This window comes from Miniopterus natalensis, chromosome 1 (genome assembly GCF_054644295.1).
Source record: "Miniopterus natalensis isolate mMinNat1 chromosome 1, mMinNat1.hap1, whole genome shotgun sequence".
Lineage (NCBI taxonomy): Eukaryota > Metazoa > Chordata > Mammalia > Chiroptera > Miniopteridae > Miniopterus > Miniopterus natalensis.
This window is the reverse complement of record NC_142081.1, coordinates 65807693-65829867: the sequence shown is the minus strand read 5'-3', so window position 1 is coordinate 65829867 and position 22175 is coordinate 65807693. Positions and strand designations below refer to the sequence as shown.

Below are 22175 nucleotides of genomic sequence, written 5' to 3'. Positions count from 1 at the left end.
CCCATGCCTTGCAGTTTATATTTGGATCTTCCTTCTGAGGACTCCACCAGAGGCCCGATGCTAGTCTCCCCTAGTAGTTTGGGCTTTTTTGTGTGTGTGTGTCTATGCCAAAGGGCATAGGTAGTCTGCAAAACTGGCTCTCTCCAAAAACCAATGATAAGGAAGCACAGGCCTCTCCATTAATGTCACATATGATGAACAAAAAGTCCTAGGCCACCGTGGAGTGTGACAGGATACCTCCAACACTGCCCCTCCGCTCCCCCTCCTGCTTCAAATTCTGTGTTGTTTTGATTAAATTAGCTTGTTTTTCTTCTCTCTCTTGGAACAGTGAATGCCCAACATGGGCTCAAAGTCCTGTTATTCTCTTGGAGGGATTTTCATTTTTCTCAGGAACCAAAGCCTTAAACTGAAAAACCCACCTGCTTATCTAGAGCTGGTGGAGCAGGTTTGCTCATGAAGTCACACCCTGTTGGCATCACATAAGCCTGGGAGCCTCTGTCTTGGAGAACTGAGCCAATTAATTAATATTCTTTATCAAATTCTTGGCAGGTATCAACCTGCCCTTCCCAAACGCTCAGCAGCTACATTCCTCTCCAGATGTTACATCTCAACATTGAGTCCCTAGAGGGCTGGAGGCTCGGTCTGCGTTTCTACTGCCCTGGAGCATTCTTGGGACTTTGTAAGAGGCTGATTTGCTCGTCAGGGGTTGGGTGAAGCTCTCCTATCCTCAAGTACATGCCTAATTCCCAGGACAGCTAAACCAACTATTTTTACATCTTCTTAGCAAATGAGGCTGAGAAAGAGCAGGCCTGTATTAAGTGAAATGAAGTCTGGAGGTTTTTAAACACATCGCAGGTACGGTGAACAGGTTAAACAAGGAACCCTGTCTGGCAGGAGTGCTTCATCTTTCAATTTCCCCTTGCTGCCTTCTTTGTGGATCTTTCATTAATTGCATGCACTGTTTTGTAGTTTCAATTTCTTGCACATTGGTTTATTTTCAGAACTATCAAAGAAACGTCTTAGATTCAGTTTATGTACACAGAGATTTCAGTTAAATTTGGTTTTTAATAATCCTGATACTCTATATTTGATATAACCGCTATATTTTCATACATTATTGTGACCTATATTTTGTTTTTAAAGCCTCATCTTTCATTTTTAATGGCCATAGCCAGCTTCACTGGACCTCAACTGTACTTTTCTGGACTTCTTATCTTTGACCATGAATTTGAAGGGGAATAAGTCAGTCATTTCTGAACTGTGATCGGAGGACCTATAAAAAATAATAAAACCTTTCCGCTGCTGTCCCCCCACTTTTGGCTGGAGGCTCCACAGTGACCTGCTTGTGCCTAGGTATGAACTGGGGTCTGAATGAGGGAAATTGGGGGCCTGCTAAAGGCCCTAGAAGAAGTTCAAAAACATGGAGTGACACCAAATTTGTTTTCCACATTAGCCTCAGGTTGGCCTGCAAAGAGATTAGAAAATAAGACCTCTGAACACAATTTAAGAGAACCCTGAGGAAATAACCTGTAGAAGATCTTTACTCCGTGAAGGGCTGTGTTACTACTAGCCTTCCTAAGAATAGAGCATGAATAAAGGGGTTTAAACGGACACAAAATAGAATGCACAATATTTGTTTAGAAAACTAGGAAAAAACTCCCACCAGTAAAACATAACTGACTGGAGACTTGATATCTTTGTTAGCCGAGTAGAGGCCCCTGTCTCGGACTGGGTGTGGTCAGGTTTCAGGCCCTCCCAGACGCAGGCTTCTGAAAGGAAGGATGGGGGCCAGCATGGCTTCAATAGTACCAGGAATTGGCATCCGTTTTGAAAGAGAATAACATAAGCTTTGCTCAGGTGTAGGGACAGGAAAACATACCACAGTGCAGAACACATAGCTGTATAATAAATACTTCGTAAATAAATACTGATCGGTTTATAAAGGAAGTCTTAGAAGCCAGCTGAGTAACACTCCTGTTAATAGGTAACACTGACTGACATTCCCCTGGTTCTCACGGCGCGGGACAACTCCATAGACACACACATACTGCGCAAAAGTGTACAACAGGTTCCACAGGGGAGAGGTTTCCAGCTGGTCCCTGCTGCTCCCCACAGAAGGTTAGACAAAGGTTCCCTCAGTCATTGTTCACCATGACCCAACATGCCTGTGAAGTGCCACTAGTCTGTCCACTTCAATGACAAACTCCAGTGGCATCAGGTGGCCTTAGTTACAGATAAGTATAATTCTATGTGGCAGCAACTGTGGCAGGTGTGGCTCATTTCTTTTGGCGACAGGCCTCAAGCCTTTACAAAGTCCTCAGGGACTCAAAATGACGGATGTCTATTTTGAAAATCAGCCAACCCGAACCAGCTTGCGCATCCTCAGAGGAAGTGAGTGATGGCCGTTCTTTTGAGGGGAGCTGCTAACTTTTCAGGGGAGCTTGCTGTTCCCCTGCCAGTACAACTTCTCTTCCACTTTTTTCTTTTTCCATCGGCAGAGAAGCAGCATCTTAAAGGTCTTCCTGAAGGTTCTGTTGCAGAGGGCATAGCAGATGGGGTTGACAGTGCTATTGACATAGCACAACCAGTAGCCCAAGTGCCACAGGGTGACTGGGACACACTTGTCACAGAAGGTGGAAACCAGGACCATGATGTTATAAGGGGTCCACGTGATGATGAAGGCCAGGAGAATGGCGCTCAACGTCTGGGCTGCTTTCCTCTCTTTGACAAGGACCATTCTCTTTCGTTTGGTCATTTGATGGCTGAGGTTGGGATCCAGGCCTTTCGTCGAAGGGTCCTTGGACACTGGGGAGGAGCAGGGCATGATTTTCACTTTGCGGCAGCCGTTGTTGGTCTCCTGGGCCCCGTCAGCTTTTACCACCAACCGGAACTTATAGGCCACACATTTCTGACTCTTGGGCCTCTGGGCAGCTGCTGGAGACAGGAAGTATTTGGGGGTGTCGTCGTCATTTTTTTCAGTTTGACCTTTCACAAAAGTTTCCTTGGTCTCTTCAGTGCTGAAATCTTCCCTGGGGCTTTCCTTGGCCTGGCTCCTGTAGACCACCTGGAAGTCGGGGTCAGCGGCGGGCTTGTCCTCATCTTCCGAGGAGGGGCAGCTGCTACATGTCGTGAGCTGCTCGGCTTTGTCCCACTCAGCGCTTGGGCCAGTGGCCTGGGAGGGCTTCCCGGTGGTGGAGGTGCTCCTGCGGGAGGATGACCAGGAAGCTTGGCTCCTTTCCCTCTGCGCCAGCGCGGGCCCAGGGCAGCTAAAGCAGGACTGCAGCAGAGCCTTGTGAGCTGGCTTCCTCTTCTCAGCTTCAGCCACAGAGTCCGAGCCCTGCAGGTCAGCGAGGTCCTTGGTCCGCTTCTCTGTCTCCCGGTAGATTCGGCAGTAGAGAATTGTCATGACGGAAACAGGAATGTAGAAGGCAGCGATGGCAGTGCCAAAAGTGATGGTGGGCTCAGAGAGGAACTGGATCTGGCACTCATCCGGAGGCACCGTTCGCTCCCCGACCAAGTACTGCCAGCAGAGGATTGCTGGGGCCCAGAGGATGAAGGAGATCAGCCAGGCCAGGCCAATCATGATGCCGGCCCTCTTTGGGGTACGCTTGGCCCGATACGTCAGGGGTCTCGTGATAGAAAAGTAACGGTCAAAACTGATCACCAGAAGGTTCATGACGGAAGCGTTGCTGGCCACATAGTCCAGCGCAAGCCAGAGGTCGCAAGCCAGACTCCCCAGGGCCCAGCGCCCCATGAGGATGTAGGTGGTATAGAGGTTCATGGAGAAGATCCCGATGATGAGATCTGCGCAGGCCAAGCTGAGCAGGTAGTAGTTGTTAACTGTCTTCAGCTGACTGTTGACTTTGAAGGAGATCATGACCAAGACGTTGCCCACGATGGTGACCAGGCTTACCACCGCCGTCACAGCGGCAACGGTGATGACTTCCCACAGCCCGTGGCGTTCCAGAGGCTGGTGGCTCACTGGGGTGCCATTGACAGTAGTTGCATTGTGGTAAGATTCTCCTTCCATCCTGGTGCAAGAATTTGCATTAGGAGTAGGTCAGGTTCTATCCTATTCTCTTTTTTATCTACACCCCTTCTGGGACAGCATCTGGAAGAGAGGGAAATACATTAGCTTCACTCGCCAGCATGAATTTCTTTTCCACTCATTGTTTATAATTTCTAACAAAATATTGAATGTGGTCCCACACACATGTGGGGCAAGATGCTGAAATCTCTAAAGTTTTTTTAACCCTCATCCGAAGATACGTTTTTATTGATTTTTAGAGAGAGAGGAAGGGAGAAAAAGAGAAACATCAATGAGAGAAACATTGATTGCCCCCCATATACACCCTGACTGGGGATCGAACCTGCAACCTTTCGGTGGACATAACGACACTCTAACCAACTTAGCCACCCAGCCAGGGCAACTCTCTAAAGTTTTGAACATTTTTATAAGGACATCATCCCTTCGCTTTTTAGGATTAATAACATCTGAGCACCTTTCTTGTACACCAGGCTGCTGCCCTCTTGTGGTTCCCAAAGGCAATTTTAAAAAAGGTCTGGGAAGATGAGAGCAATGGAAAAGGAAGGAGAATTGGATTGTCGGGGAGTATTAATAAGGAGAAAGCAGGTGAATTGTTGCTTTGGGCTGCGGTGTCCTTAACGGCAGATACTTTTTAAGTTCCTGGTGATAAGTACTTAGTCTGTCATGCACTGGAGAAAAAGATAAGTTGTACCAACTCTATAGTCCAATAATTAAGATTATTGAGTTTAATTATAAATTCAGTTGTTAAACATTATTGAGGCACTGTTGTGAGCCGAGACTGTATTACAAAACTTCATCCTGACTTCATGCACAAACTCCCACTGGGTACTTGGTTTTCATTAAGAGGGTTTGAAATTTGCCCCAGCTGCTGCTGACTCTTCCTTGGGCTATATGCAATGCCATAGAAATGTTTTAAAATACCTTTTTTTTTAAATTTAAAATTTTTTTCTTTTCTTTTTTTTTAAAAATATGTCTTTATTGATTTCAGAGAGAGGAAAGGAGAGGGAGAGAGAGAGACAGAAACATCAATGATGAGAGTCATTGATCGAGCCCACAACCGGGCATGTGCCCTGACCGGGAATTGAACACCGATCGCCTGGGTCCTAGGTCGACGCTCAACCGCTGAGCGACGCCGGACCAGGATAAATTTCTTTTTCTTTTTAAGATAATTTTTAATTATAGCTGACATACAATATATTAGTTTCAGGTGTACAACAGTGATTAGACATTTATAAAACTTATGAAGTGATCACCCTGATAAATCTAGTGTCCATTTAACACCATACATAGTTATTACAATATTATTGACTATATTCCCTATGCTGCACTTTATTTTTTTATATTCACATGATTTAAAAAACTTTTTATTGAATTTATTGGGGGTGACATTAGTTAATAAAATGCTATAGGTTTCAGGTGTACAATTCTATAACACATCATATGTATATTGTATTGTGTGCTCACTATGCAAATATCTTTTTATTTTTATTAAAAATTTTTTTTGTTAATCCTCACTTGGGGGTATTTTTCCATTGGTTTTTAGAGAGTGGAAGGGAGGGAGGGGAAGAAAGAGAGACACAGAGAGAGGGAGAGAGAGGGAGAGAGAGGGAGAGAGGAAGAGACATCGATTGGTTCCTCCCGAACTCACTCCTACGTGGGCCAGGGATTGAACCTGCAACCCAGGCAAGTGCCCTTGACCAGGAATCAAACCCAAGACCCTTCAGTGCGAGGTCTGACACTCTAACCGCTGAACCACACCAGCCAGGCCCAAATATCTTTTAAAAATCTGACTATAAGATGCTCCTTATAAAAGTTGAAGCAATGTCAAAATGTATAACTTAGGAAACAGAAGTCTCCTCTAGTTCAGTCTTGCAGAGGAAATCAGTGCTAACAGTTTAGTGTGTATTTTGACAGCTTCCCTTTATGTATATACTAACCAACATTTAAATACAGTTATTTTTAAGTGGGTGAATTGTTAATGTTTGCACTGAATTTTGTTTTTTATTTCTTTTGTATCAGTACATCTTTGGGATCACTTTTTTTTTTTTTTTTTGCATTTTAGTGACTGCTCATTATTTCACTTAATGGATGTACTATAATTTATTTAATCAATCCCCCATAGACAAATTCCAACTTTTAAATTAAATTTTCTTTTCTAGTTAAAAAATTTACATGCATGAGAAAAGCTTCAATGAGTACAAAAGGGAAAATGGTGAAAGATTGGTCTCCCTCCCACCTCTGACCTCCAAGCTCCCTATCCCCCTTTTCCAGAGGTCACCAGCTACCATTTCTTATCTTTCCTTCCAGAGAGATACTATGTGCATATGCTATATATTTGGTGGTGTATGAAAATAGCATTACAAAACTCCAGGCTCCATGGCCTGGTGACAGAGGGCGGAGAGAGGACCCTTTGATGGCCCCCCCAGCGCGCAGTGTGGCCGTTTTGACCCGTCTTTAATAACAGTAATTGACATAAAGATGACAGATTTGTAAAGGGCTATAGATTTTCTTTGTTTTCTATTTTAAACTGTGTTTTTAGATTTTTAAAGCCTCAGGCTCAATATGGCATTGACGATATTGTAACAGAAACCAGGTTCTCCCACCTCCCTCATCTAGTCCCTTCTCTCTCACATCCCGACTGACGCGGTCCAACCCCATGAAACACCTCTGACTGGCCCCTTCACTCCCGCTGCTCCCACGCTGGCCCAGGCTCGTTACCTATACCAACAGCTCCTTGGCATTATCAACATCCAAAAGCTGGCACAGTAAATCCCAAGAATGCCAGGTCACTAGACACAGACTCCCCAGAACCTGAAAAGCCCAAAGTTACTTTATACCCTATAATTATCTGGAACTTTAGAAAAGCACTAATGCCTGCGCCCCATCCCGGGCCTGCGAACGCAGAATCCGTGAGGGAGAGGCATGCCCGTCACACCGTTTTGAAATTCCTCCAGTGATTCTCACGTGCAGCCAGGCTGCTCCGGCTGCAGCTGGCAGATGGCATATTGGCATCACCTGGGAGCACGGTGGAAATGAAGAGCCGGTGCTTCTCCAAAGGTAACATGCTAAGGAATTACCTGGAGGATCCTGTTAAATTGCAGGAGGGCGGGGCTTGCACTTCCACTGTTCTCACCAGGGCCCAGGTGGGCTCTATGCTGCTGGTGCCTCAGCCACACTTTAAATAACGAGTCTGAGGATAATTCCTGAACTTCCTAGAAAAGAGGAGCCGAAGCTTACAAAAGTTGCTCTTGAAACTAGAATTTTCCAGCTAAAATGTGCAGTAACATTTGGATTCCTCTCTGCCTTCCAAGGACATTTGAGTACATTTTATTTTTCCTATTTAAAATTAACATGTATTTCCTGTCCAGCTTTGCTTCCCTCGATTCCTTGCATTTTTTCCTGCTCATTTTTGAGAAGATAAAATTTCCTGATTCCTGGTTGCTGGAAATGAACAGATCTTTCTACAAAGACACTTGGAACATGAAGTAGGTTCCATGGCTGAAGGATTGGTTTCTTTTTTTTCCTTCTTCTATTTTGTTCATCAGTTTATTTTGTTCATTAGATTCCACATATAAGTGAAATCATATGGTACTTGTCTTTCTCTGACTGGCTTATTTTACTCATAGAATACTCTCCAGGTCCATCCATGCTGTCACAAAGGTTCTTTTTGTGGGTGAAAGTTGGGTGTGAAAACTGAATTTTGGGCATGATAGTCCTCCACAATAAACTTTTGGAGTCATTAAAAGGTTTTTGGGAAAAAGATTGTATTTGTGGAGGGGTAGCTCTGTTTTTTGTGGGGGGAGAGAGGTTGCAAAGGCAAATGAAATATAAATGGTTATCTGAGGGGTGAGAAGCCTGAGTTCTTTTTTGGTTACTCATACTTTAAAAGCTCCCCTTTTCCACTATGCTATTGAGAGTATATTTACTTCTAGGGTGCCAGCATGAGCAGAGAGCAAATAATCACCCCAGGTTTATTTTCTACCATTGAACAAAAGACAAAGAATCCCGGAATAATAAAAGTCTCTGTTCTGCCCAGCTGGTGTGGCTCAGTGGTTGAGCATCAGCCCATGAACCAGGAGGTCAGGGTTCGATTCCAGGTCAGGGCATGTGCCTGGGGTTTCGGGCTTGATCCCCAGTAGGGGGCGTGCAGGAGGCAGCCGATCAATGACTCTCATCATTGATGTTTCTCTCCTTCTCTTCCTCTCTGAAATCAATTTAAAAAAATATTTTTTAAAAAAGTCTCCCTGTTCCCAACCTTGGCAGATTGCTTCTTGTTTCTTTGTTGTCAATAAATCACAAATGAAACAAAACATATTAACCAAAAAAGGGTAACACTGTACCAAATGAGTTCCCTTCTTTGTGGAGAGGCCTCCTTGGCTCCTGAGGCTTTGCATGAGTTCAGACCTTACTTTTCTGAAATGCCTTTTCTTTGAGAAGCTTTACGCCCAAATGTGTCTTTGCTATTCTTTCCCATCTTTCCTTTTCAGGGACAAATCAAGAGAATTTAGGCTTATTGTACACCTTCAACTTACACAATGTTATATCTCAATTTTAAAAAAAGACAAAAAGTGAGAAAGTAGTTTAAGCTCACGTGGTAACTTTGGGTTAGATATCAGAAAGAAATTCCAGCGAAGGAATGTGAGAGTTAGGGAGGTTCTGGACTTGCCTTTTTTGGTTTCTGTTTTCAGGTAAGGTCTATCGAACTTTTTTGATTGATAAAGTAGAAATGCTGTCCAAAGATATATTGTAATTAAGAAATGGCTTCTCAATGTTGCTGAAGCAATAATATATGGAACAGAATTTCAATGTGACATTTTTTAAAAAACATGTTCTCTGTTCACCACTGTGCTATATGTTGTGGGGCAGGTAAAAGAGATACACTGTTCTTGATCGGAGGGAGTTAATTTTTTACAGTGTAAAAAAAAGAGGATATGAGAATTAAATTGAGCCATTACACTATATTTACGTGACAGAGAAGTTTGATAACAAGGACATCAAATGATTGTGTTTTTATTGTAGGACAGGAAAACAGAGATGGGACTGCTTTACGCGAGGGCGTAAACTGGAGACACTCAACGCGTGCACTGTGTGTCCCTCAGGCCTGGAGCCTTCTGTTGGGGTTAGTCTTGTCCTGTTATCCCAGAGTACTGGGAAAATATTAGCATTTTCTGCATGTGCCATGATATGAAATAGTCTGGGAAGTGCTGCCACAAATGGGTTTATGTGAGAATCTGAAAATCCAGAAGCTCTTGACTATATTGTCCAAGTCTTCCCAACAGGCTCAATGGCACGGATTATATATTCATATTTGAATTCCGAAGGATACCATGTTTTCTGGAAGCAACTATAAGAGGCATTTCAAGGAGGAGGGAGTGATTGACTGCATCACATGGGGCTGATAAAAGAAGAAAGATCAGGACTGAGCCCTGCCTATTGGGCTCCGTTTCGTGGAGATCACGGTGAACTCTGTCGTTTTGGTGAAGGGGTGGGCATGAGAGCCTTTGGGGCGTGGATTAAAGAGCGAAGGGAGCCTCGCCGGGCATCGCTCAGTGGTTGAGCATCGACCTAGGATCCAGGTGATCAGGGTTCGATTCCCGGTCAGGGCACATGCTTGGGTTGCGGGCTCGATCCCCAGTTGGGGGCGTGCAGGAGGCAGCTGATCAATGACTCCCTCATCATTGATGTTTCTCTCTCTCTCTCTCCCCCTCCTTTCCTCTCTCTGAAATCAATAAAGATATATTAAAAAAAAAAGAAAAAAAAGAAAGCGAAGGGAGAACTAGAGACAGTCCTGTAGATGACTCTTCTGAGGAACTTTGCTATAAAGGGAGTAGAGAAATGGGACAGAAACTGGGACAGAATTTTTTAAAAAGAAAGGTGGAACTACAGCATGTTTGTATGCTAATACGAATGTCCGTTAGAAGGTACCAAGTGACATGTAGAAGGCAGCTGCTGCAGAGATGTCCTCAGGGAGGTGAGCCTGTGCCACAGTGGAGAGCCCTCTGCAGAAGCAGGAGAGGAGCGGAGTGCATGGGGACGTAGGGAGGCTGTGAGCCGTGGTGATGACGGTGGTGGAAATTTTTTCCTGATTGCTTCAGTCTCTGTGAGATCCAGAGCGAGGCCAGTGTTTGAGAGTGAGGATGGAAGCAGAGAGAAGGGATCAAGTTGTGAATTCTGTATTTTAAGAGTTTGGTCATTTTCAGGAGTTCTCCGCCCCTGACCTCAGATCGAGAGGCCAAAGCATCATTGTGACCTGACAGGCGGTTCACTTGCCCTCATCTTTACCAGGTTATAGTCTGGGGGCTCTGGCCTGATAAAATAGCGTCTGCCAAAGTCCCTCCCCGAAGCCGATGGCAACCCTCCACAATGGACGCAACCGTTTAGAAACATATAGCAAATAAAGGACATCTTTTTGAGAAACTGTATCAGGGCTTTCCAGTTTGCATTGTTCACGTTCTAAGCATCAGGAATCAACTAGACCATAGACAATCTGCCTGCCTATGAAGAGAAGAATCAGGAACATGCATTTGTTACATGAAAATTACATATGGAGGGGAACAGTGCTATTTTTAAAAGTCCTATTTATTTTTAATTTATTGATTTTAGAGAGAGGAGGGAGGGAGGGAGAGAGAGAGAGACATCAATTTGTTGTTCCACGTATTTATTCATTGGTTGATTTTTATATGTGCCCTGACTGGGTATTGAACCCACAACCTTGGCATATTGAGATGACACTCTAACCAACTGAGCTACCCAGCCAGGACCTTAGGTCCTATCTTAACATCTGCCTTCATCAAACAGTGAGAGCTGATAAGATCCATGGCCTTGGACTAGCATTACTAAATTTTCTTGTGACGTTTAAAGGGTCAAAAACGACCTTGACACGGTGGTTCTCAAACTTGAGCAGGATCAGTATTGCCTAATGGAGGGTTTGTTCAGCCACTGACTGCTGGGCCTCCTTCCCAGTTTCTGAGGCTGGGGGAGGCCTGAGTATTTGTATTTCTACAAGTTCCCAGGTGCTGCCGGGTTGCTGGGCCACATTTTGAGAATGATTGCCTTAAGAATTTGATTCCTTTAAAAAAAAAAAAAAAGGGTCATATATATTTAAAAAATGCAAAAAGCATAGTTTATCTTCTTAAGGAGCTACGTATGTAATTTAACACTTTGTTTTGCTATCTCATGAGTACTACCCAAGGGAAAACTTTTTATTCATGCAGTGGCATATGATTAAAATCAGAACTATCAGGTAAAAGCAATCCCAGAAAATCCTCATTCCCTTTGTTATTTACCAAGTCAAAACGTCTCTGGTTTCTTGCAATGCAGGAGGTACTTGCATGGCATTTGCCTCCTTGATGACAGGTATCTTTTCCATGCAGATCAGAATCAAATGAGGAAAGCATACTCAACATCTGGTGAAGGGAACTTCCGCCAGTGGTGTTCTCCAAAGGAGAGGTGTTAGCAGGGGGCCACTAACCTGAACACTACTGGTTGGATGGAAACACACACCTTGAATTAGTAGATGGGGGAGGGGAGAGTAATGCAGTCCCTGGACTTCTGTTGGCATCTGCAGCACAGACTTGAGGACACAGGTTCTTAAACCAGTGTCTGGGTATGAATCCCAGTTGTTACTTAATAGCTTGAGCTAGTTATTTAACTCCATTCTGATTCAGTTTCCTTATCTGTAAAATAGGAATAATAATAGTCTTTACCTCACAGGAATATTATGAAGATTAAATGAGTTAGAATGAATAAAGTGCTTAGAATAGCACCAGGCACAAAGTAAATGTTAAATCTTAGCTCTCACTATCGGCAAACAAGGCTGCCTGTAAAACAAGCACCATAATACCTCTCAACAGTGTTACTGAGTCTTACGTTGCCTGCTAAGTGAAAGTATCAAGCAGAGTGAATGTGTCCTAATGAAGTCGGCTTTATCTGAAACCCACTGATCTTTTTAACCGCACAATTTTGGAGGCTTCTGGAGGGACAGTTACATAGTTGAAGCCACTTGTGCTAATGGTTCTCATCCAGGGTGATTTTGCTGCTGAGGGAACCCTTGGCAATGTCTGAACACATTTTTGTCACAACTAGGGGAAGGAGAGTTGCTAGTGGGTAGCAATTACAGCAGTTCCTCTTCCCTGTGGTTTTGCTTTCTGTGGTTTCAATTAACCACTGCAATCTGAAAAATATTAAATGGAAAATTCCAGGAATAAACAATTCATAAGTTTTAAGTTTCATGCCATTCTGAGTATCACGACGGAATCACTCATCCTCCTGCTCCTTCCCATCCAGGACACGAATCATCCTTGCTCAGGTATCTTCACTGTGTATTACCAGCCCCTTGGTCACTTAGTAGCTGTCTGAGTTATTAGATTGTTATGGTAGCACAGTGCTTGTGTTCAAGTAACCCTTATTTTAATTAATAATGGCCCCAAAGCACACAGGAGTGATGCTGGCAATTCGGATATGCCAAAGACGTTGTAAAGTGCTTCCTTTACGTGAAAAGGTGAGTCCAGTACAATCAGGTATTTTTAGAGACACATTCACATAACTTTTGTTACAGCATATTGTCCTAATTGTTTGTTCTTGTTGTTGCCTAACTTAGAAACTAAGTTTTATCATATGCATGTAGGTACAGGAAAAACCAGTATATATAGGATTCAGTCCTATCCAGTTTCAGGCATTCACTGGGGACTGGAACACATCCCTTTCGGATTAGGGGTGACTACTGAGTGGTAGAGGGTGGGATCCTCTTAAACATTAATGCACAGGACAAGCTACCACCCCAAAATTTAGCCCTAAATGTGCCAAAGTTGAGAAACTCTTTATTTGTGTTAATGTCTGGCATGAGATTAATACGTGGATGTTCCTCTTGGTTAGAGACCAAATCAGTGGTGTGCCTGAAATTTAACCACCTGTTTCTGCCCTTACCCCCAACAAAACCCTGATTGGCAGAAATTTGCCAATTTCTGTGGTGTGACAGTTCCCACCATGGCCCATTTCAAGTTACTGACTTTATGTCACTGACCATAGAATTAGGGAGAGACAATGTACCAAACCACTATCATTGACACAAGGGTTGGGGGGCCAGGTTGTCCACTGGATTCTTTTTTTTTTTTTTAATTTTATCTTTATTGATTTCAGAGATAGGAAAGGAGAGGGAGAGAGAGACAGAAACATCAATGATGAGAGAGTCATTGACTGAGCCCACAACCCGGGGATGTGCCCTGACTGGGAATTAAACCCCCATCGCCTGGATCCTAGGTTGATGCTCAACCACTGAGCCACGCCCGGCCGGGCTGTCCACTGGATTCTTAAAATACTATTTACATCTGTCTGTACCTCCTGTTAGCTCCTAATGGTGTGCAGAGAAAAGGGTACAATTCTCTCTACTCTTCTCACCTTCCTCTTATTCAGTTTCTTTAGAGCAGGGGTGGGAAACATCTGGCCCGCGGGCAAAAATAATTTGGTCTGGTCCTGCCAAGACAACTGTAGGCAGGACTTGAAATTCAATAAATCTAGGAGCTTTTCTCATAGCTAATTTTTAAGCTGATAATTAAAATATATATATATTTATTGATTTTAGAGAGAGGAAGGGAGAGGGAGAAACATCAATGGTGATAGTCATTGATCGGCTGCCTCCTGCACGGCCCCCACCTGGGATTGAACCCACAACCTGGGCATGTGCCCTGACCAGAAATTGAACCTCAACCTCCTGGACCATAGGGCGATGCTCAGCCACTGAGGCACACCGGCTGGGCTAAGGTGATAATTTTGCATGGCCTGGGAATAATGTTATAAATATCCAAATGGCCCTTGGCAGAAAAAAAGGTTCCCATGCTTGCTCTAGAGGTAGAATTGCTGAATTTGAGTTTAGCATGGGAATGAATAACTTAATGCCACGGTGAGTCTTAATTTTACAAGTAGAGACAAGGAAAAAAAAGGGGGGAGGAAGACAGGGCCTGGAGGAACAAAAAAAGGGAAAGGCTGGAGAAGAGTAGAGAGGGAAAAGAATAAGAAAAACTGAAGAAATAAGTGTGAGAAATAAGTGTCTACTGATCAAAACATTAAGACAAAAACAAAACAGAAAATGCAGAATACAATGTTAAAAAATACTATTATCCTGATAACACTCTCTCCCCTAACTCTGCGTTCCCTCTCTTGACTAACAGCATCAACCACCTGGTCATTCAAGCAAGAAACCTGGGCGTCAACCCTGACTTCTCACCCCCCCCTCCCCACCTTCCCACTTAGAACTGGACACGAAGTCCTATTAATTCTCCCATCTCCTCTCTGGCCCATTATCTGCCTCCTTGGCTCTCAACTTAATTCAGGCCCAATTTGTGGCCTAGATTATTCCAGTGGTTTCCAAATGGCTCTGCCTAGAATTCTAATTCTCCTCCACAGAATTATCAACCAGGCAACTCCTGTCCAACCCTCAAGCTCTGTCTTAAGGGTCTGTTTCTCATGAAGTCTTGGGCATAGTTTAAATTTTCTTCCCCTGGGCCTTCACCTTGAACCATGCACACACTGTCCTCGGCAAACTACTGCAATCATCTGTTTACAGGAGTCTCTTTCTTATGGGAAGTGAGCTATTTGAGGGCAGAGACAATGTTTTTTTAAAAAAATCTTCAGGACCTAGCATTGTGCCTGACACAGAGTAGAAAACTAAAGCAATGAATAGTGTTAAATTTATGTTATATACATATATATATACAAACAGACATACACACATATATATATAATTTATATTAAGGGCGAGGAAACACTGGGAAGAAAACACCTGTCGTGCAGCACTGATTGGATGGATGTTTTAAGCCCTTGTTCTTGCTTTTTTCGTGTGGTTTCCCTAATACAAAGTTAAAAATGGCCCCCAGGTATCCCCATAACCAATTACCCTTCCCCCCTTGGTTAAAAATACAGACTGATGCATAAAATGGATTACTATTTAGGCGTAAAAAGAAACGAAACATTAAGCCGTAAACAGGGCTAAGTCTCAAACCCTCCTGCCGAGGACGGCACAGGGAGAGGCTGCAGCGAGCGCGCCGGGCCCGGGCTACCTCGCCCGCAGCGCAGCGCTGCGCGCCAGCGTCTCTGCGGCTGTTCCCTCGCCTGCAGAGCGAGGTGACAGGGCTGCCGCGGGAATCTGACGCCCAAGCGCTCAGCAGGAGGGCGCGCAGGCGGTCACTCCCACAGCTCTCCGCAGGGCTGAGCCTGGGCTGCCGCCCACCGCCCTCCCGCTCGCAGGGCCCGCTGCAGCCCGCCCCGCGCCCCGCCTGAGGCCCGCCGCCCTTCCCTCCGTCTCCTCTTGAAGCCCGGGTTCAGCACAATTCTAAAAAGTATACTCATCCGGAACAACCGGGCGATTAAAGAGAAACATTAGCTCGCCGTCTCACCACACAGTTAACCACTTAACATTTTGGCACACACGTTTTTAGGCACTTCACGCAAACACACCCATCTTTGTCTTTTCCCTCTTTTTCACTTAACAAACGTATGTTACACAAACGGACGGTTCTACAGCCTGTCCTTTTCCTCACCAAGGCCCGGCCCCACGCCCGCCCCGGCCCCCCGCCGGCGCCCCCAGCCTCCCCGCGGCCCGGTTCCGGCCCCACCTGCCGGCCCGGGCCGCCCCGCCCCCGCCCCCGCGCGGCCTCCCTCCCAGCGCGCCCGCCGCGCTCGCAGCGCCCGGGCCCCTAGCTCGCGGCTGCACCGCGCGGCCCGTTTCCGGTCGGGCCAGGGCGTCTCCGCGGCGGCCCGGGCCCTGCTCGCTCGGCACCGCCGGCAGCGGCCAGATGCAGGCGGACCGGGGAGCTCGGGGCGGCCACGGACGCCGGCCCGGCCGCGACCGGCCCGGGGGGGACCGTGACCGCGAGAGGGCGGGAGCCGCGGCGGCTGTGGCGAGAGGCGGCGGCGGCGGGGACGGAGGCGGCCGCCGGGGCCGCGGTCGGGGCTTCCGTGGCGGCCGCGGAGGCCGAGGAGGAGGCGCCCCGCGGGGCGGCCGCCGCGAGCAGGGAGGCCGGGGCGCCGGCGCCAGAGCACCGGTAAGAGGCGATGGTTGGTGGGGTCGGGACCGCGCGAAACCCGAGCTGGCCGGGTCCCTGTCGCGAGTTAAGAGCCGCGAGCGGCGTGCGGGGCGCGCGCCAGCGGGGCAGGGGCGGCGCCTGCGCGGCGCGGGCGGCGGGGCGCGCGCCGGGGCGCGCACGTGGCGCCGGAGGCACTGGTGCGCCGCCCGCCGCCGCCCGGCAGGTGGAGGCCGCCCGCCGCCGCCTCGGGATCCCGGCGCCGCGGTCAAGCCCCGGGGCCGCGCCGCGCGTCGGGGCTGCGGCGTGGGCGCCTTGGGTGCCGGCGGAGCGTCAGTGTGGTTGACCCTTGTGGGGTGGGCGTGAGGCCGGGCTTGGTCTCCAGGCCTTAGGGCCGGGCAGCCTGACGTTACGGGGAGACATTCCTGTTACTGGGAGAGAAGGCGCTTTTTCTTTTTCGGTCTTTTGTGTTCCCTGTGCAAATGCCTGGCACACCATAGGCGCATAATAAATGTTTACTGAATGAAAGAATGCCCTCGATGGACTGGACTCACAGGGGGCATGGGGTCAGATGCATTGTTCTCTCTCTCTCTCTTTTTTTTTTTTTTTTTTTAAAAAAAGAGTAGTAGTTATCTTTTTATTTTATATATGTAGGAATCGGGTCACTGGCCTCTGTCTTTTTGAATTTTCAATCAGTAAATGTTTCAGTAATCAGGGCTGAATTTTAATAGCAATATGATTGATGGGTCATTGTCACGCATTCATAAGGAAATTTCTTAAAGATCGCAGCAGGGAATGATATTGGCAAACTCTTACTCCACTGATATCCCAGCTAAAGGAGTTAGATTACTGTCTTTTTGTGAGCTCTTTCTTATTTTAACATTTATAGTACAAAACTTTTGAATTTGCGTGTGCATAGGTTAAAAAATTCTTTTTAATTTCCTGTAACTGAAATATTTGCAATGTCTTAAGGGCACAGTAGGTAAGACATCCCTGAAGATAGTGGTTGTATACAGAAATACAGAGTTGGAAAAAAATTATAAAACTAAAGATTTCAAGTGTAACATACTTAACCTTGTTAGGATCAAGGTAGGTAATAAGTAAAATCTGAGTGAGGTATGAAAAAATTCTTAGTGTCAGTTTATCAGAAAATGAAGGAAACACAGATCAATCCACTGTGCACTATATATCACATTTTACCTCTATAACATTATTTATATCTATATATAGGTATAACTATATATATATAACAACTTTATTTTTATTTTATTTTTAAAAAATATATCTTTATTGATTTCAGAGAGAGGAAAAGAGAGAGAGAGATAGAAACATTAATGATGAGAGAGTCATTGATTGGCTCCCTCCTGCAGGCCCCCTACTGAGGATGGAGCCCGAAACCCAGGCATGTGCCCTGACCGGGAATCGAACCTCGATCGCCTGGATCCTAGGTCGACACTCAACTGCTGAGCCACGCTCGGCCGGGCAACAACTTTATTTTTAAAGCAACTTAAAGTTGTTTAAACAACTTTTTGACAACCTTATTTTGTATATACATATGTAACATCTTCAATTTTAGAGATTAACTAACTTGTCTAAGCTGTCATAGCTAGTGGCAGAGCTGGGATTTATACCAAGCTGTCATTGACTCCACTGTGTTTTCTCTCTTACATTTTTGTGAGTCAACCTCTGCTTTACTGAGAACAAAGTAGACACTCCTTGGCTACAGGGATCATGTATTTTGTTTGTTTGTTTTTATATATCTTTATTGATTTCAGAGAGAGATAGAGAGAGAGAGAGAGAGAGAGAAATGTCAATGATGAGTAATTGATCGGCTGCCTCCTGCACTCCCCCTACTGGGGATCCAGCTGGCAACCAGGGCATGTGCCCTGACCTGGAATCGAACTACGATCTCCTGGATCCTAGGTCAATCCTCAACCGCTGAGCCACGCCAGTCAGGCTATATTCATCTTTTTGATGAGCTATTAGCAAAGAGAAAGTCAAGGCCTATTGGTTTTCCTTGGAATTCTTTTCCCTTTTTTCCTCCTTGTAGTTAATGATAGTAACTTACAGTTATTGAGTACTTGGTATGAGATGAGAGAACTGAGGCACGGTTAAGTAACTCACAGTTAGGAGAGGTTAAATAATTTATCCTTTATCACTCAGCCAGCAAATTGCAAAGCATGGATTCAACCCAGGCATTTGGCTCCAGGAACTGTTCTTTAAACTACTCCCCTAAACTGCCTCTGGAGTGACTTTGAGATTTGAAAAGGGGATGTGTGGAGGACTGTTGAGTGATGCTTTTCGCGTACCTGTTTTTTCCTCATGTCTCAATATGGTTATAAGACTTTAAGGTAATACTGATACCATAGTTAGTTCTTGTGGATGTCAGCAGATCTTCGCTTTCTTGCTCCATGTTTATATGGCAGCTGCTTTTAATTATGTTTTAATAATTTGTGTCTAATAAAAGATAAGGTAGCTGTGTATAGCTGAATTGAGAGTAGAACTTGGAGGCATTTTTTCCTGACCTAACTTGCTTTGTAAACAATAGTGTAAATCCTTTGCCTGAGGATTTGACATTTGACATTTTTATTGCTACTATTTCACTCAGTAAAAGGGAAATCTCTGACTTGGATGTTCAAGTTTACTAGGAACCTGGAAGAAGAGAGATGTCAAATCATAGTTGTTTGGCAGGTTTCTAAGGCAAGCTTCATTGTTGCTGGAAGGAGTCACCCTTATTGTGTTAGATTAAGAGCCTAATAAAGCTCAAACTAAATGACAGCCTTTAGACTATCTTTCCTTTTTTTTTAATTAAAAAAAAAGGCTGAAGCTTTTTTTTTTTTTTTTTGGTTAGAAGCTGAACATGCTTATGGGTCCCCAAAGAAAATTGCTCTAAGATTAGCTCTTCAAAATTCATGGACTTGACCTTCTCCCCTGCTGTTGCAAACCACTGCTCAGACACTGTGGCTGTTTGGCATCCTTACCCTTTCTAATGTGGACTGTTTTGAGGTTTGCTTTCCTTACTGACTGTCATTTCACTTACGCATTTCCATTACCGACACAGCTGATTCTTAAATCTTTCCCCTTGTATTCTGCCTGAAATATTTTTGATAAATTATGTATGATGTTGTACTTTAATGTATATATCTAACATTTTTAATCCCTGGGTCAGGTAGTTTCAGAATATAAGATTCCTGCCTGACTGGCATGGTTTAGTGGTTCAGCTTCGACCTATGATCCAGAAGATCGCAGTTCGATTCCCTGTCAGGGCACATGCCCGGGTTGTGGACTTGATCCCCAGTTGGGGGCGTGCAGGGGGTGGCTGATCAATGACTCTCTCATCATTGATGTTTCTATCTCTCTCCTTTCCTTTCTCTGAAGTCAATAAAGATATATTAAAAAAAAAAAAAAGAAATCCTCACATTTCAATGATTACCAGAACCTCCCTGTGAAAGAGGCAGGCAGTATTCAATGTAGTTTTACAGACGAAGAATTAGTAGGTGGGTGGATTTAGGCACTTTTAGGGTACAGCCAAGTAGTTGGTGGTGGGGTTGATACTTCAGGTTGAAGTTTCTGACTTCTAGGATGAGATTTAATTTTTTTTGTTTATAAATGAGCAAAACAACTAACTGAATTGTTTTCCCTCCCAGAACAATTATGTACTTTTTAATGCTTTCCTTACAAGCATCTTTTTTTTTCATTCTAGTATAGCCAATGGTTAGGCCGTCTTGAACTGTACATCCTTTAGATCTGTTGACTTCAGCTTTTCTAGTTTATTTAATATATATCTTAGTACTCTTTTTAAAAAATATATCCTTATTGATTTCAGAGAGAGGGAGGGAGAGAGAGAGAGAGAGGTAGAACCATGAATGATGAGAGAGTCATTGATCGGCTGCCTCCTGCATGCCTCCTGCTGGGGATCGAGCCCGAAACCTGACCGGGAATCAAACTTCGATCTCCTGGATCCTAGGTTGATGGTCAGCCGCTGAGCCACGCTGGCCGGGCTCTTATTACTCTTTGAGATAGCGATAGGTGTAGTAGTAAAATATGGAGATGGGAATTTAAGGTGTCCACCAAATGACTTAGGAATTGAGGCTTCTGCCCAGTATCCTAAAGTCTAGGTGTGTGACTTCACCACACTGTACTTTCCAGGCTATAAAAGTCACATTCTATTCCTTAAACATAAGTTCTCAGTGGACTGCTGTGATAGGTGACATTAAAAAGACTGGGAAACTTTTGCATTCCATTTGCCTTCCCTTCTCAGTTTCTGTTTTCTTTCTAGATTTGGGACATTTATAACAAGTATTAATTCATTCTCATTCTGTCACTTATAAAACATTTAAATGTAGAAAGCCTCTAAGAGACCATTCAGTTTTAGAATGCCATCATTATAACTTGTAATCAATTAAATCATCCTTGTAGATTAAAAAAGTTAAGTGTTAGATTGAGATGTGCTCTGTAAGTACACTTTCTGGAAGTGCAGATTGCTTAAAAATGACTGTGATGGTGATGCTTCATTTCCCACTTTAAAAAAAATTAAATTTATTGGGTGACATTGCTTGATGAGGTTATATAGGCTTCAAGTGTACATTTCTATGATACTTCATCTGTATATTCCGTCACCGTGTATTTGACTCCCTGTCCCCTTTCCTGTCCTCCCCCCCTTTCCTCAGGTAACCGCCATGCTGTTGTCTGGGTCTATGAGGTTTTGTTTTTCTTGTTTGTTCATTTGCTGCTTCTAGTTTTATATTCCACATGTGAGTGAAATCATATGGTTCCTGACTTTTTCTCTCTGACTTATTTCGCTTAGCGTGATAGTCTCAAGGTCCATCCATGTTGTCGTTTTTGTTGTTGTCAGTCCTCACCGAAGGATATTTTTTCCATTGAGAGAATAGAAGGGAGGGAGAAAGGGGGAGAGAGAGAGAATGAAAGAGGGAAACATGGATGTAAGAGAGACACATCAATTGGTTGCCTCTTGCACATGCCCCCAACCAGGGCTGGGGAGTGAACCGCAACCCAGGTGTGTGCCCTTGACTGGGAATAGGATCTGAGACCCTTCGGTGCGCAGGCCGACGCTCTGACCATGGAGCCACATCGGCCAGGGTTCGTGTTGTCATCTCTTACAGAAGTTCTGTTTAAAGGATTTTTTTAAAAAAGAAAAAGCTAATAGTAGAGTTAAGAACAAATGTGTAATTGCTTTTTGGCCTATTCAAATAAGGGACCATAGAACCACCTGTCAAATGAAGGTTGAACTAGGTGTATGAACCCCAAGGCCCTTGTCCAGCTCCAAAACGACAGTGGAAAGAACATTTCAGGCTTCTCCCAGGCACCATCTGTTGCACAGAAGGTGTGTCTGCTCACAGGTGCGATGAAACCAGCCACTAAAGCAGTTTTAGCAGTGAACAGCAGGTGGGGTAAGAAGTCCAACATTTTCCCAAATGGAAGTAACATTCATTTCGTACTCTGGTCATCGAGGGAACAACCATGGAATGCATGCAAAGCTGAGTATGTTCAGACCTTAGCTGAGTAGGTTAAAACAACAGCAACAGTATCGTGATAGTTATTATAATTCTTTACTCCTCAATTTTGACTGCTTCCTGGATTGTTGATATTTCAATCCAGATGGAAAAATCTGAGAAATGATAGACACTCATCATTTTCTTTTGTGTTTCTCCACCCCTTATTTTGTTAGAATAGCACAGTTGTACTCATTGGGGAAAAAAAGAGTAGGAATCAGAGAAACAAGTGACAGAAGAAAATCATCCTTTGTTAATGGGGTTTCTTATCTTTTGGATGTGTGGGCATTATTTCTGACTGCTCATCAATGTGCATGTCATGGCCAAGGGTAATTCAGGCAGGGATAATTAGTAAATGTGTGAGTTTAATATGCCACTTAATATTTTATCCTTAAGGTATTTTTAGATGAAAATGTTGGCTGAGAGCACATTTGAATCTAACACTTAATTTTTTAATCAACGAGGTTGATTTAATTGATTATAACCTATAATGATAGCATTCTAAGACTGAATAGTCTCTTAAAGGCTTTTTACATTTAAATGTTTTATAAGTGAGAAAGAGAATGAAAATGAATTAATAGCTGTTTGCTATAAATG

General features: G+C 44.4%; 2 protein-coding genes across 5 annotated transcripts in view; one reads left to right on the top strand and one right to left on the bottom strand.

The window, feature by feature from the left end:
• Positions 1-226: 226 nt before the first annotated feature.
• The window catches only part of CHRM5 (cholinergic receptor muscarinic 5), a 73247-nt gene continuing 51298 nt past the window's right edge, over positions 227-22175 (bottom strand). The window contains exons 2-3 of one of the 3 annotated variants that reach the window (XM_087822458.1): positions 11335-11724; positions 227-4111 (exon numbers count right to left, since the gene is read on the bottom strand). In XM_087822458.1, the coding sequence (XP_087678584.1) occupies positions 2432-4030 (1599 nt within the window). In that variant the 5' untranslated portion in view covers positions 4031-4111; positions 11335-11724 and the 3' untranslated portion in view covers positions 227-2431. Of the gene's footprint in view, positions 4112-11334; positions 12728-22175 lie in introns of those variants that run through there. The other 2 variants (XM_016199531.2, XM_016199529.2) reach the window with 2 other exon arrangements.
• AVEN (apoptosis and caspase activation inhibitor) overlaps positions 15838-22175 on the top strand; it is a 150613-nt gene continuing 144275 nt past the window's right edge. For both annotated transcript variants that reach the window (XR_015715322.1, XM_087822468.1), the window contains exon 1: positions 15838-16086. Coding sequence is in view for 1 of the 2 variants with exons in the window: in XM_087822468.1 (XP_087678594.1) it covers positions 15838-16086 (249 nt within the window). In the remaining variant the exon portion in view is untranslated. The remainder of the gene's footprint in view (positions 16087-22175) is intronic.